Consider the following 15,467-nt stretch of genomic DNA (forward strand, 5'->3'; position numbering starts at 1 on the left):
ATGCTGCCCACTGGTGATATTCAGGTGTTACATGAAGACCCCTGGGCTGTGCATCCAGCGTTAACACCTGCTCACTGAACACGAGCGGAGGGTTTCCACCAACCAAGGGGCTTGCTTCCATACACACACTCTACTCAGCCATCACAGGTATGGGTTTTAAAAAAGTACCATGTAAAACAGCAAAAGCATAACCCCCTTAGAAAGGATCGAAATAATTACTTAATGACATAGTTTCCCAGCTCAGAACTTTCTTCTGTTTTCACTGCTGTCTGAGCCTCCTGAGAGGGGCAGCCTGGCCCAGGCGTCTCTGGTTCAGTCTTTACTACAAGGGAAGAGCAACAAGAAGAGAGCTGTCAGCCTTCAATGACGGAAGGACACGCGAAGGCAGAAACAAAAGCTCTTCCACTGAAACTCAGTGAGGGCATGCCAACCCAGCTGCAGCAGGGGTGGGGGACTGAGATGGCGCCCATCATCACAGGACCAGCAGACAAGGGAGAACTGTTACCCTGGCACTCAGGGAGAGCGCCTCTAGGCTCAGGACAAGGCCAGGCAATACAGTGGCTTTGTATATATTTCTTTCTTTCTTTTTTTTTGTATATATTTCTTAAAGGGCCAGCCACACTGCTTGGTGAGGGCCCCCTCACTCACACACACTCGTGTGTGTGTGTGTGTGTGTGTGTGTGCAAACTGCCACATTAAAATACAATAGTGGCCTGTTCTAAGTTCTAGTATCCTTTTGGATATCATCTCTCCAGCTAAGTTTATCAACTTTCAGCATTATCTTACTATTCTGAGATGTAAGGCAGAAAGCAAAAATCAGATCTGCTGTGCCTGGAAACAGCCAAGCCACACCCATTAGGCATTAATCTCCCCAGATCTACTGATGGAAGATAGCAATGTCTCAGGTACATGTACTTCCAGTTTTCTTTGATCAAAAAGCCAAGACCACACACTCTCTGCTTCTGCATCAGCTTCCCTTATAACTCACCTTGCACATCAGCACCAGAAAATTTTCCTAAATCTTTTTAGTGTCATTTCCATACTTAACATCCTTCAGTACTTTCTTATATAACAAGGGTCTATAAATGAGATCTACTCCTCTATCCCTCCCCCTTTTCACTGATGCATAACTTGCATAAAATGCACAAATATTAAGTGTATGGTTCCACTCCCCATATATACACTCATGTACACCACTCCAATCAAGATATAGGCCATCTGAATTTCACTGTACTGTATAAAAACCTTTGCACCAGCATCTTTTTAGCTATTAAAAATAATGCAATGGATATTCTTGTGTATGTCTTTTGGTGAATGAACCTATGTGTGCATTTCCTGGAAGTATATTTGCTGGAACATAGGGCAGATGTATGTTTATCGGAAAATGCCAAACTGCTCTCCAAAGTGATTGTATCAATTTATAGTTCCATCTGCAGTGCGAGTTCCAGCTGCTTCACATCCTTGCCAGAACTTGATAACAGCCGGTGTTTTAAATTTTGGTGAATCTAATGGCATCCTACTATGGCTTTAATCTGCATTTCCTTGATGACTAATGAGTTTTCACAACTTTTCCTATCTTTGTGAGCTACTAGGATACCCTCTTCTGGGCAGTGTCTGTTCACATTTTTTGCTATTAAAATACCTTTGCCCAAAGTCATGAAGATATTCTCATCTTCTTTTCTAGAAAGTTGCACTGTTTTACCTTTCACATTTAGACATTATAGACATAATCCAACTCTAATTTTTGTTTATGATGTAAGGTTCATTGTTTTCCCAAATGGATGTATCTAATTAACCCAGCACTACTTATGGAAATGGACATCCCTTCCCTACTGAATGTCATAAATCGAGTGACCATAAACATATGAGTCTATTTTGAGGCTCTCTCTTCTATTCCATTATTGTGTCTGTTCTTGAACACACCACTATCTCAACACTGTAGCTTTAATAGTATGTGTATCTGTGGTCCAAATCCCCTACCTTTTTGTTCTTTAAAACTGCCTCAGCTCTTCTGGGCCTTTGCATTTCCACACACATTTTAGACTCAGCTTGTCCATTTCCACACATACACATAACACTGTAGGCATTTTGGCTGGCACTATATTCATTTTGTATGTAATTTTCTGAGAGGAAGAGCTCATACATAACACATCAGGTCTTTCAGTAAATTAATATAATTTTTACCATATTTATAATAAATTACAGTTGGGCCTTGAACAACTCTGAGGGTTAGAGGCACCAAATCGCTGTGCAGTCAAAAAACCCATGCAAAACTTTTGATTCCCCAAAAACTTAACTATTAATAACATATTACTGACTAGAAAGAAGCTTTACTGATAAAATAAATGGTTAACATATACTTTCTATGTTATATGTATTATATTCCATATTGAAACAATAAGTTAGAGAAAAGAAAATATTAAGAGAATCATAAAGAGGAGTGATTGCAATTACAGTACTGTATTGAAAAAAATCTGTAAGTGGTCCTGCACAGTTCAAACCTGTGTTGTTCAAGGGTCAATGTACTTATAACTTACTATATTTATAATAGTACATCCTTCCATTTATTTAGGTCTTTTCAATTTCTTTCAGAACTGTTTAGTAGGTTAGCACTTAATTTCTATATAAAAATTAAATTTTTATGTATAAATTGATTTGTATTGAATAACCTTGCTAATTTCACTGTTAGTAAATACATATTCCCCCAACCCCTAGTGATACCAAGACTTCAAGAAACAGAAGGAAGGCATCAGAAAAAGTTCATATACTTCAATTCTATAGGCACAAGTATACTCACATTAATCTGGCCCTCAAAAAACTACAGAATTATATAATTAGCCTTTCCAGGTTGACAAAGCTATTCTACTAGAGAAATGAAAACACATGCTCTCAAAGACTTGTACATATGACTCCAAACTGGAAACAACCCTAATGTCCCCCAACAGGAGAAATGATAAATTATGGTATATTCCTACAATGTGGAATACTATTTAGGTACAATATGTAGAAATATCAAAAACATTATGGTGAATAAAGCCAGACATAAAAGAATGCATGTGCTTCCACTCATATGAAGTCAAAAAGTAGACACAACTGATCTATCATAAGGGAAATCAGAACAGTGGCTGCCTATGGGGGCTGGGAACTGACTGGAAGGGGCACAAGGTGATGAAAATTTCTGTATCTTCAATGGAAAATGGGTTACATGGGTTCATAACAAAACTCATCAAACAGTATGCTTAGTATCTTTGCATTTCAATACACAAAATTTTATCACAATGAAAATAAAAATAGAGATGCTCTGACCCCAGCCTAAAATTAACAGCATCAGAATCTGCATGAGGAAGGCCTATAAAACATTAACTACTATTGAGGAGAAATGCTGGTCCAGACTGATACCAATTCTTTTATCAGCTATCTTTTGATCAGAGGTTGGCAAACTTTTCCTACAAGAGACCAATCAGTAAATATTTTAGGCTCTGTGGGTCATATGATCTCGACTGCAACTTATCAGTTGCAGTCTTATGTGGTAAAGCATCCACAAATAATATGTAAATAAATGGGAATGGCTGAGTACCAATAAATTTTATGTAAAGACAGGCAGGGGACTGTAATCTGAAAACCCCATTTTAGTTGGTCACACTGTAAGTTACAAATCCACCTCTTCTCAAGATTAATGTGAAAGATCTGGCATGCCTAAAAAGCAAAAAACGTACTTCAAATTCTGACTGTGCTTTTTGACTTGGGAAGTAGATACTTTAATATCTCCAAACTTCAGTTTCCTCATCTGCAAAATGGGCATAATAGCTATCCTGAAGTACTATGGTAATTAGTGATATATATAAAGCTATATATAAAGCAGCTAGCTTGGTGCCTGGTACACTTGAAGCTCTTACCACATGGTAGCTATCATTATTATAAGATGTTACAGGTATCAAAAGTGCTGCTCTAACCCACAACACCATTTCAATCTTCACAGTAGTCAGAAATATCCCCCTTGCCAGCCTGCCAAAACCTGGCCCTACCTAAAGCTCCTTTACCACAACTATACAGCCTGGATGAGTCCCCCTAATTGGTTTACTTCCCCAAACAAGCCCTCTGAGTCTCTGTCTCTACTGTTCCCTCAAAATGCTTCACTCTCCTCAAGTCCAGGTTATAATCCACATTCCATAAAGTCCTTCACCCCACTATGCCCTCACCAACCCTGACCAGATACCCTAGACTGAAATATTTCAACATTCATTTTTCAGATCACTTATCCTGCATTTATCAATCACTGCTTGCTGTCTACTACAACTCTCTTCAACCTGATTATAAGTTCTCAGAAGACAGAAACAATGCTTTATACATCTGTGTTTCCCTCAGTGTCAGGTCTACTTTATGAACACTTGGTAAGGATTTCTGAAGTGACTGATTCACAGAGGCTGAAATTCAGGGCACCCAGATTACAGTAATATCTTATATAAAACTTCCAAGCAAAAATACCATAAGAAACTACCCACCTTTTGTAACAGCTGCAGGAGCAGAGCTGGGGATAACTGGAGTTGGGGCAGCTACAGGCAGAATGGCAGGTGATTTGTTGGCAGAAAATGACTGAACCACTAATAGGCAAAAACAAACAAACAAACAAACAAAAAAAAACGCCAAAAAGAACAAAAAAGAGGGAAAGAATGTAAGAAATATAGAAATTATTTTAATGACGATATCTAACTCCCAGGTAACGGCCTCATTTTAGACAAACAGCGCTAAAACAATTTCAATACAACATTAAAAAGGTCCTTATTTGGGAGCCTGAGTGGCTTAGTCGGTGAGGCATCTGCCTTCGACTCAGGTCATGATATCAGGGTCCTGGGATCCAGCCCCACATTAGACTCCCTGCACAGTGGAGAGTCTGCTTCTCTCTCTGTCCCTCACCCCACTTTGTGTTCTCTCTCAAATACATAAATAAATAAATTCTTTAAAATAAAAGGCCCGTATTTAATATAGTGATCTGACAAGGTAGGCTGATTTACTGACAGTACCAGGGTAACTGAGCTATTATCTTCAACTATGAAATGGGGGCTTGTCACTATGAAAATAAAAATCCAATTAGCCTGGAAGTCTCATAGATGCTTAAAAATGTTCTCCCCTCTACTCAAGAAATGGGGAGCTATTTGGAAACCAATGGATCATCTGGGGTTCACTTTCAGTGTGAGAGTTGGTGCTCCAGAGTTCAAAATGCCAAGGAGAACTGATGGCTACTCGGCAGGTTACACGGGAGGGGTGGCCACCCACACAGACCTGGAGGCCGCCACAACCCATGGTGAGGACTTACCTTTATTCACAGGCATCAGTATAGTCTGTACACCTCCGGATGTATTTACACTGAGAGGCTTGAGCTGGCTGGGAATCGTCAGGACAGCCTGCTGGGGATTGGATTGACTGGAGTGAATCTTTAGCAATCCTAAAATAAGTTGAAAGATAAGGCCAAGCTGAAGATCAGATGCTTCCTGAAAGTCCTGCCCTCTTCAGCAGTCACACTGTCTCACAGGTAGAAGTTCTTAGGACATTTACCCCTTCAATAAACAAAGAGCTAGAAGCATGAGGCAAGGGATGTGGCTGACTTCACAATGAAACAATGATGTGACAGTGAGGATTTATTTTTGCCCGCAATTATAAAGTAATACAGAAATTTTTGGAAAAGCAGAATAAAGAAAAAGATAAAGAAAAAGAGAGAAAAGGTCATCCAAAGTCCAACTGTGGAGATGACAGTAATAACATTTTATGATAGTTCTTTTTCATGTTTGTTCCCTATAACAGTTTCTTTGCTTTGTATATAGCTGTGATAGGTACAAACTGGATATAAAATTTTTTTTTTCAGATGATCTTTTTTTAAATATTTTTATTCATGAGAGACATGAAGAGGCAGAGACACAGGCAGGGGGAGAAGCAGGCTCTATGCAGGGAGCCCGATGTGGGACTTGATCCTGGAACCCCAGGATCACGCCCTGGGCCAAAGGCAGGTGCTAAACCACTGAGCCACCTACGGATCCCCGATATAAAATTTTATATTCTGATTTGGAGAACAGTCTTTTTCCTAGCTAAAAACCTTCTCTGGCTCCTGGCTGCCTATAGAACATTTCCAAAATTAGTTTCAAAGTATTCAGAGTCCATTTTATAATCCAGTCCCAGTTTATCTGTGTCTTCTTCACATCATCCCTATATATCAAATACTTTGAAATGTGTGTACTTGCCATGCCTTCTAATTTCCTACCTCTGTGCAGCTCTTATTTTCCAAACATCATTCTCCACTTATGATTTTTTTTTTAAGTAAAACTCTACCCACAATGTGGGGCTCAAATTCATGACCCAAAGATCAAGAGTGCCAGGCTCTACTGACTGGGCCAGTCAGGTGCCCCTCCACCTATCATCTTTTTTTTTTTTTTTTTTAAGATTTTATTTATTTATTCATGAGAGACATAAGAGAGAAGCAGAGACATAGGCAGAGGGAGAAAGCAGACTCCCTGCAGGGAGCCCGACGTGGGACTCGATCCTGGGACCCCAGGATCACACCCTGAGCCAAAGGCAGAGGCTCAACCACTGAGTCACCTAGATGCTTCTCCACCTATCATTTTAGAAAGGGTCATCCTCTTCTACTTTCCTTTAGGGATAACTTCCATACTCCTATTTCCCTTACACAACTACGGGAGGCATTCAGAGAAAAATCAACAAAGGGCTTTTATTACAAGACACACAGAAAACACAACACAAACACATGCTGTCATATAACAACTACTTAAAAACAGCATTTGAGAAGTGCCTGGGTAGTTCAGTCAGTTAAGCATCCATCCAACTCTTGATTTTGGCTCAGATTGTGATCTCAGCGAGCCCTGCACCAGGCTCTGAACTCAGCATGAGTCAGCCTGAGATTCTCTCTCCTTCCCTCTCTGCACCCCCACCTCCTGCACTCTCTTGAGCACACATGCTCTCTCTCCATCTCTCTAAAAAACAAAAGCAAAAACAACAGTATTTGAGGCTAAAGATACCTTAAAGCACTGGAAAGCAGCAGGTAAGAGTAAAAAGAAAGGAATTCTCTTAAATACTTTCTGAAATAAAGCCTTAAAAATCTTTCTTTGGAATAGAGGAGTGTCAAATCAGTCAGGTAGTAAGTTCTTAGTGAGATGTGTCCTCAGAACAATGACCTGGTTTTTCCTTTTGAAAATTCTTATTTTTATCAAAATATTATATGCTTATCAGTTGAAAAGTAAAAAGTGCTAAAGAGGCTCTAAATTAAATATAGCCATCCTTTCCTCCACTTCCCTGTCCTCATGTAACTAACTCCCCAGCAGCATCCACTTTGAACCCTTTTGACTCCTTTAATATTTATCTTAGTAATTAATTTTTAAAGAATGTGTACATTGTATGTATTAATTTTGATGGTACATACTGATGTGCTATTAGGGTAGATACAGGCATTTTAAAGCACTTATACCTGATGGAACTAGAGAACATAATGTTAAGCAAAATAAGTCAATCAGAGAAAGACAACTGTCCTATGATTTCACTCATGTGGAATTTAAGAAACAAAACAGAGGATCATAAGGGAAGGGAGGGAAAAATAAAACAAGATGAAATCAGAGAGGGAGACAAACCATAAGACATAAGACAAACCATTCCTTAGTCATAGTTCCCTGGAGGAAAGGGGGTGGGGGGTTGGGGTAACTGGGTGATGTGATGAGCACTGGGTGTTATCTAAGACCGAGGAATCCCTGACATCTACCTCTGAAACTAATGATGTACTGTATGTTAATTAAATAAATTTAAATTTTAAAAAAAAAGGCACTTATACCCTCTTTCCTCCCTATACTTTTCTCTATTGATCCAAAGAGCACCATAACACTGAGATTCCAATCTGTTCTCTTGAGATATTTCCTTTTTTTTAGTTGCTTAGTTCTCTTACAACATCTACGTCTTCTTACTTCCTTCAAAAATGCCATAAACCCCTCCTTTATAATTCTCCCTATAGTCAGATCTCCTAAATAACTTCTAGCTTCCACATTGTCTGAGAGAGAACTTTTCTGGAGCTGTCTAATCTGTTCCACCTTATTTTCTAGGCTGCTGCACAGCTGCCACCCTGGGACATTCTTTATCATTACCCTGGGGATTCCCTTTGCCTTCCTTCTATATTGGATCCTGTTTCTTCCACTTTCTTGGTCTATATCTCTTCACTCTAGTAAAAAATATGTATTTTTTACTAATGCCTTGAGATAGGGAGCATAGGAAACAGAACTTTGCCAGAAAATATTTCTACTCTCACTCATCTGGCTGAAGACAGAATTCTCGAATGAAGGTCATCTTCCCCTAGAGTTCTGAAGAACAGTATCATGGCTTCTAGCACTGCTGAGAAGCCCAATGATCACATAACTTCTGAACTTTTCTATTTCTTTTTCTGAAGGCTTGTAAGATCTTCTCCTTGTCCCCGGTGTTCTGAATCATGAATAAATTGTACTTCCCTGTGAGCTATATTCCATTCACTGTGCTAGACATTTGTGCCTTTTAAACTTGGAAGTTTGTCCCTTCAACTCTCAGATAAATTGTTTGGCTTCTTGGATCATTTCCTTCCTACCACCTTCTGTTTGCTTTCCAGTACTTCTTTTAGTCTGACAAGACTCCCCAAAACACCACCGAATTTCTTTCCTTTTTTTACCCCCAAAGATTTTATTTATTTGAGACAAAGAGAGACAGAGAGAGAGAGAGACAGAGAGCACACACACATGCGTTGGGGGCAGGGGCAGCAGCAGAGGGAGAAGTAGATCCTCTGCTGAGCGGGAAGACCAATGTGAGGCTTGATCCCAGGACTTGGAAATCATGACCTGGGCCGAAGGCAGACGCCCAACCATCTGAGCCACCAAGGCGCCCCCGCAATTTTCTTTCTTAGTGTCTAATTCTTGGTCTGCTCTCTGCTTCTACCTTGTGCTTCATAGTTTGGTCTAAATGCTGCAGCCAGTGACCCTGTTGTAAGGTAGAGCAGATTAAGTTACTCCTTAGTTTAAAATCCTCCAATGGTTTCCTTTGGAGTCAAAGTTCTTAACATGACCTACAAAGGCCCTATGTGATTTGGCCCCCACCACTCTGACTATATGCCTCAGTACTCTTTCCCTTGCTCACTCTGCTCCAGTCACAACAGTAACTTTGTTCAAAACAATTCATAAAATGCACACAAAAATTTTATTTAAAAAATTAATGGTTATACCTTAGCTAAAAATAAAGTCTACATACACACAAAAAATTAATGGGCAGCAGAAAATAGTTTGGTTCTTCTGTGAAAAGATTAGATACAAAAAGTTTCAGCAGCAGCAACATATGAAGTAAGACCTAAAGCCAGGACACTTCATTTACTTCATGTTAAAACTTAATTAGAAAAGGGGAAGGTAAAAAAAAAAAAAAAAAGAAGAAGAAGAAGAAGAGGGGAAGGCAGGGGTGCCTGGGTGGCTCAGTCAGTTAAGTGTTCGAGTCTTGTTTTCGGTTCAGGTCATCATCTCAGGGGCCTGGGATGGAGCCTCAAGACTGGCTCCATGCTCAGAGGAGTCTGCTGGAGATTCTCTCTCCCTCTCCCCCCAAACCCGGCTCATGCTCTCTCTTAAAAAAAGAAAGAAAAGACAAGAGGAGGGCATTTATTCCTCATAAAGTAATCCTTCTGTTTCCACAATTTCTACTCCATTCCTAACAGTGCCTGTGAACATTCTGTTAGCAGAGAACAGTACTCCCTATACTAGAACTTGATCAATGGTTAACTGGTAGGTAGAAGTCACAGGAAAAACTACCAGTCTTCATCTTTTGGTCTTGAACTACCCCAAAAATAAGGCACAGGGGCTTGTCACACACAAAATGAAATAACGATGCAATAAGAATATCAATATTCACAACTGGGGCATCTGGGTGGCTCAGTTAGCTAATTGTCTGCCTTCTGCTCGGGTCATGATCCCAGGGTCCTGGGATAGAGCCTGGGATTGGGCTCCCTGCTTAGCCAGGAGTCTGCTTCTCCCTCTCCCTCTGCTCCTACCCCCATTAGTGCATGCTCTCGCAAATAAATAATTAAAAATAACAGTATCCACAACCTTTCATCCAAAGGTACTAAGGTACCGTGTGTATGCACATGTATCTCAGTAATGCTCAGCTTCTTTTGTGTGTTAGTGCCAGCTGGCAAGCTCTTATCATTCTGCAACAAGGTAATACAGAAGCACAGAATGTTCAGAAACTTTTGTAACAGTGTGACACTGCTGTGGTATTTTTACTGCATTTCACAGAAGTATCTGCAGTGAACAGTAGAAAAACAAAACTGATCTTTCAAGTTTGAGAAGCAATGCTATACATTGTATCAGCCCACTGGCATGTGGGCAGCACAATGTAATCAAGCACATTAGTATTTTTGTGGTGAAACACGAATATTCATATTATGTCATATAAACAGACTGTCAATGGAGGTCAGATTTCACACTAAAATTAGTTACCCAAACAAAGAAACAAAAAAAACACCTTTGGTTTTTCATAGCTCTTTATATTTTAGAATTCAAGGGAATTCTAAATTAATTTTTTTTTTTTTTTGGGAATTCTAAATTAAAAAAAAAAAAAGAATTCAAGGGAACATGGATAAGGATACTAAAATAGCAGCTATTTTCTTTTTTTAAAGATTTTATTTATTTATTTATTTATTTATTTATTTATTTATTTATGAGAGAGAGAGAGAGAGAGAGAGAGAGAGAGAGAAAGAGAGAGACACAGGCAGAGGGAGAAGCAGGCTCCATGCAGAAAGTCCGATGTGGGGACTTGATCTGGGGTCTCCAGGATCCCACCCTGGGCTGAAGGCGGCATTAAACCGCTGAGCCACTGGGGCTGCCCCGCATTATTTATTTATATAATGGCTACTACATGTTGTATAGCAGTCAAAGCATTGACACACTGAATCATTTAATCCTCAGTCGGTATTATTATCAACCTTATTTTACAGCCAAGGAAACTGAAGCAAATTATTTGAACTAAGGTTATCTGGCTCCATGATTTGTGCTGTTATGTTAACCAATGTAAAGGGCACACTCTTCTGGGGCCATTTGGTGTGCACACAAAGATATCACACATTTTACAGACCACATGCATGTTATTCTAATACTACCCAACATAATAATTAAGGTTAAAAATCACAACTTGGAGTCATCAGGGCTAATTTATTTATTTTTAAGATGGGAACCTGATGTGGGACTTGATCCTGAGTCTCCAGGATCAGGCCCTGGACTGAAGGCGGTGCTAAACTGCTGAGTCACCCAGGCTGCCCCAATTTATATTTTATATACTTTGTTTATGAAAATATGTTTTATAATGTGTTCCATTCAAAACTGGATGATAAAAAGAAAGCAAATGGCAATGTAAGGAAAGTAGACTCTTAGTTCTCCACAAAGTTACGTTGTAAAAAGCAGTCAAAATACTCCAGAGCTCCAGATGACTGAAGTTTTATTATATCACTTAAAAATTACTATTAAATCCATAAACCATTTCTGACTTAAGAATTTATGTGTAGGGCAGCTCCGGTGGCTCATCGGTTTAGCGCCTGCCTTTAACCCAGGGTGTGATCCTGGAGACCAGGGACTGAGTCCCATGTCAGGCTCCCTGCATGGAGCCTGCTCCTCCCTCTGCCTGTGTCTCTGCCTCTCTCTCTCTCTTTCTCTCAATTATAAATGAATAAAATCTTTTTTTTTTTTTTTTTATTATTTATGATAGTCACAGAGAGAGAGAGAGGGGCAGAGACACAGGCGGAGGGAGAAGCAGGCTCCATGCACCGGGAGCCCGATGTGGGATTCGATCCCGGGTCTCCAGGATCGCGCCCTGGGCCAAAGGCAGGCGCCAAACCGCTGCGCCACCCAGGGATCCCAAATAAAATCTTTTTTAAAAAAAGAATTTATGTGTAGATTTTAAGAATAAATTATAGAAAAGGCAGTTTTATGGAAAATGTGAATTACTTTTAACTACTTATTATATATAATATTGTTTAAGACCTTCCAAAAATATTCTTGGCCTAAGGAGGGAGAGAGAATATCATTATGACACAACTCACCTGATACAGTAGCTTTTCCAGAGATGGGGTTTGGTGTGGACACCAAGGACGTGGCACTGATGACGGAGGGAGCGGCAGCCTTGCAAGTTCCCATGGGGGCCTGGCTCACACACACTGATTGCTGCCCAGATGTTTTCACTACAGAACAGATAGCAGATGATGGACTGGGAGTTGTTCCTTCCACCTGCTCATACATAGGGCCAAAAATAATAGAAATTAAGAAGAAAGCAGTGTAAGTTAGAACAGTGACTGCTATGGAGTATATTCAATAATCTATTAGCTATTATTTTACCTATTAAATCCCATGCCATTTAAAAAGACTGCCTCTCTTGTTCAGTGTTGCCTATACTTTTGGAATTCACAGACCAGAAAGTTTTTAAATTTTAAAACTAGGAGGTATCAGAGAGTAGACCACATTAAAAACACAACAACAAAAACTCCCCGAAACCCTTACTACCTATTATATCACCCTATAAAAGGATATCTCATCACCAAAAAAAGGAGGACATAATCTCGGAACATAAAAGTGATAAGTTTTATTAAAAACTCACTATAATATTTTAACATTTGTCTCATTCATCCAAACAGCATCTACTATGTGGCAGGCACAGTGTTAAATGCTAGGGTCCAGAGGTAAAAGCCCTCAAGGAGGACAGAGTTGCCAAACTGTGATGGATGCTATAATAGGCATAGGTACAAAGCACTATTAAAACTGAGAGGAGGGCACCCCGGTGGCTCAGCGGTTTAGCGCCGCCTTCAGTCCAGGGTGTGATCCTGGAGACTGGGATCGAGTCCTGCGTTGGGCTCCCTACGCAATGTCTCTGCCTCTCTCTCTCTGTCTCTATGAATAAATAAATAAAATTTAAAAAATACATAAATAAATAAAACTGAAAGGAAAATTACTATTTCTGTCTACGGATAGGAGGGAAGAGTATTAGGAAAAGCTTCATATATAAATATGGCATTTGGGGGGAATATTCCAGATTCAAGACAGGGAAAAGGGGGAAACAAGAAAGAACGCTTCTTGGCAGAAGACAGCAGGCAGAAAGAGAGGCATGAGAGAACATGATATGTTCAAGGAACTACAAAGAAGAGTGGTATGAATAGGTATATGAAAAGTAGTAGCTGGACAACATAAAGCCTGAAAAACAAGCAAAATCAGCCTCAGAAAAGACCTTGGGTTTTGATTTGTATTTCCCTGATGGCAAGTGATGCAGAGCATTTTCTCATGTGCGTGTTGGCCATGTCTATGTCTTCCTCTGTGAGATTTCTGTTAGCGATGCTTGTCCCCCAGGGGCCGCCTGCAGAAACAAAATGGGTTGAAGTAATAATGCTGCCCTGGCTCAGAGGCACAAATTATTCCTTATCAACATAGGACCCAAGAATTAGAGCAGATCCAAGAAAGTCTTGCTAATCAAAAACATATGAGGTTTGTGCACCCTTCCAATAAGCTCTCAAGTCTGACTTTTTACGTACAAATGTTCCTTTACCCCTAATGTAAAACAAGTTAAGTGAATACATTTGCCAATCACTAATTGGCAGCAATAATTCAAAGATACCAGGTCACATGTTATCAAAATAACCAAGTCCAAAATGCTCTTAAATGTACACATAATTATTAAACATGAAAATCTAAACAAGATGGGCCAGATTTAAATGGTTAAGTGCTCTATGCACTCAACAAATTTAGTACCATTCAACAAATTCTACTTTTAGTGGGTTAAATCAAGGCTCAGCAAACCTTTCCTGTAAATGGCATAAGCATTTACAGCAATGCAGGCCATATGGTCATTGTTTCAACTCCTCAACCCTACTGTTATAGCATGAAATGGATGTGGCTGTGTTCCAATAAATTATTACTTATAAAAACAGGAAGCCTTGGGCATAGTGTGCTTAACTCCTGGCCCGAATGATTACTTAGTACCCAAATTAATACACTGCACAAGCAGATACCATTTATCAGTCTCTGAGGACTTACTATTGTGTGTCAGGAATGGCAGAAAGCACTTTTACATATCTTATATATCATTCAATCTTTTCATAAACTTTATAAGGTGGATTTTAGTCTTATTTTACAGATGAAGACATTAAGCTCAGTAATTTTACCAGAATCACAGTTAGTATGGCATAATTTGTGCTGGAGTCTGATGCAAATTAAAACCACAATGAGATATCACTTCATACTCACAAAAATGGCTAAAAATAAAAGGACGGACAGTCCTCTGTGTTGTTGAGGATGTATGGCAACTGGAACTCTCTCACATTACTTATGGGAGAATCAAATGGTACAACCACTTTGCAATCCATTTGTCACTTTCTTATAAACTTTCTTATTTATTTACCCTAGGACCTAGCTATTCTACTGTACAAAAGATGTATACAAGAATGTTTGTAACACTATGGTTCATAATAAAAATGTGGATCATAAAAAAAAAAAAATCTGGAAATATTCCAAATGTCCATAAACAGGGGAATAAAAGTTATACAAGGGGCAGCCCGGGTGGCTCAGTGGTTTAGCGCCACCTTCAGCCCAGGGTGTGATCCTGGAGACCAGGGATCGAGTCCCATGTCAGGCTCCCTGCATGGAGCCTGCTTCTCCCTCTGCCTGTGTCTCTGCCTATCTCTCTCTCTCTGTGTCTCTCATAAGTAAATGAATAAAATCTTCTAATAAAATAAAATAAATATAAAAATAAAAGTTATACAAAATATTACTTAAAAATAAACTACTGATACAAATATGGATAAATCTCAAAAACATGTTGAACAATCGAAGTTAGACATGAAAGACTACATACTGTATAATTTTATTGTTCAATGACAGAAATTAGCTAATTTATAGTAACAGAAAAATGATTGAAAGGGAAATGAGGGTATGTTTTAGAATGACAGAAATGTTCTGTATCTTGATTGGGACAGTGCCTGCATGAGTTTATACAGTGGTCAACACTCATTCAGCAGTACACTCATAATCTGCGCATTACTTTATGTAAATAATACTTATTAAAACACAACGGTAATTGCTCCACTGTAGCAGAACCTGGAGAGCGTCACCACACTGGCTGCAACCATAAGCAGGTAAGAAGAAATAAGCTAAGATTTAAAAGAACTGCCTAAAGAATTTTGGGGCCTCATATCTGTTTAAGTACTAAGCGCATCTGACGAAAGGGAAATTAGCACTCAAAGAAACCAAATACTACTAATATGAAAAGACTGATGATCAAGAAAGAAAAGAGAAGATGCTTAATTATCATAATCAAGAATGAAAGGGGGGTGCGCCTGGGTAGCTCAGTTGGTTAAGCATCTGACTATTGATTTCAGCTCAGGTCATGATCTCAGGATCATGAGATCGAGCCCTGCAACAGGCCCCATGCTGGGTATAGAG

At 39.4% G+C, this 15,467-nt stretch overlaps 1 protein-coding gene across 1 annotated transcript in view; it reads right to left on the bottom strand.

Annotated features, from left to right (window-relative positions):
* YEATS2 (YEATS domain containing 2) overlaps positions 1–15,467 on the bottom strand; it is a 120,566-nt gene that overhangs the window by 10,389 nt on the left and 94,710 nt on the right. Inside the window, exons 20-24 of the mRNA XM_041731650.1 lie at positions 13,341–13,386; positions 12,086–12,337; positions 5,315–5,443; positions 4,503–4,601; positions 220–322 (exon numbers count right to left, since the gene is read on the bottom strand). Of these exons, the coding sequence (XP_041587584.1) occupies positions 220–322; positions 4,503–4,601; positions 5,315–5,443; positions 12,086–12,337; positions 13,341–13,386 (629 nt within the window). The remainder of the gene's footprint in view (positions 1–219; positions 323–4,502; positions 4,602–5,314; positions 5,444–12,085; positions 12,338–13,340; positions 13,387–15,467) is intronic.

This window comes from Vulpes lagopus, chromosome 17 (genome assembly GCF_018345385.1).
Source record: "Vulpes lagopus strain Blue_001 chromosome 17, ASM1834538v1, whole genome shotgun sequence".
Lineage (NCBI taxonomy): Eukaryota > Metazoa > Chordata > Mammalia > Carnivora > Canidae > Vulpes > Vulpes lagopus.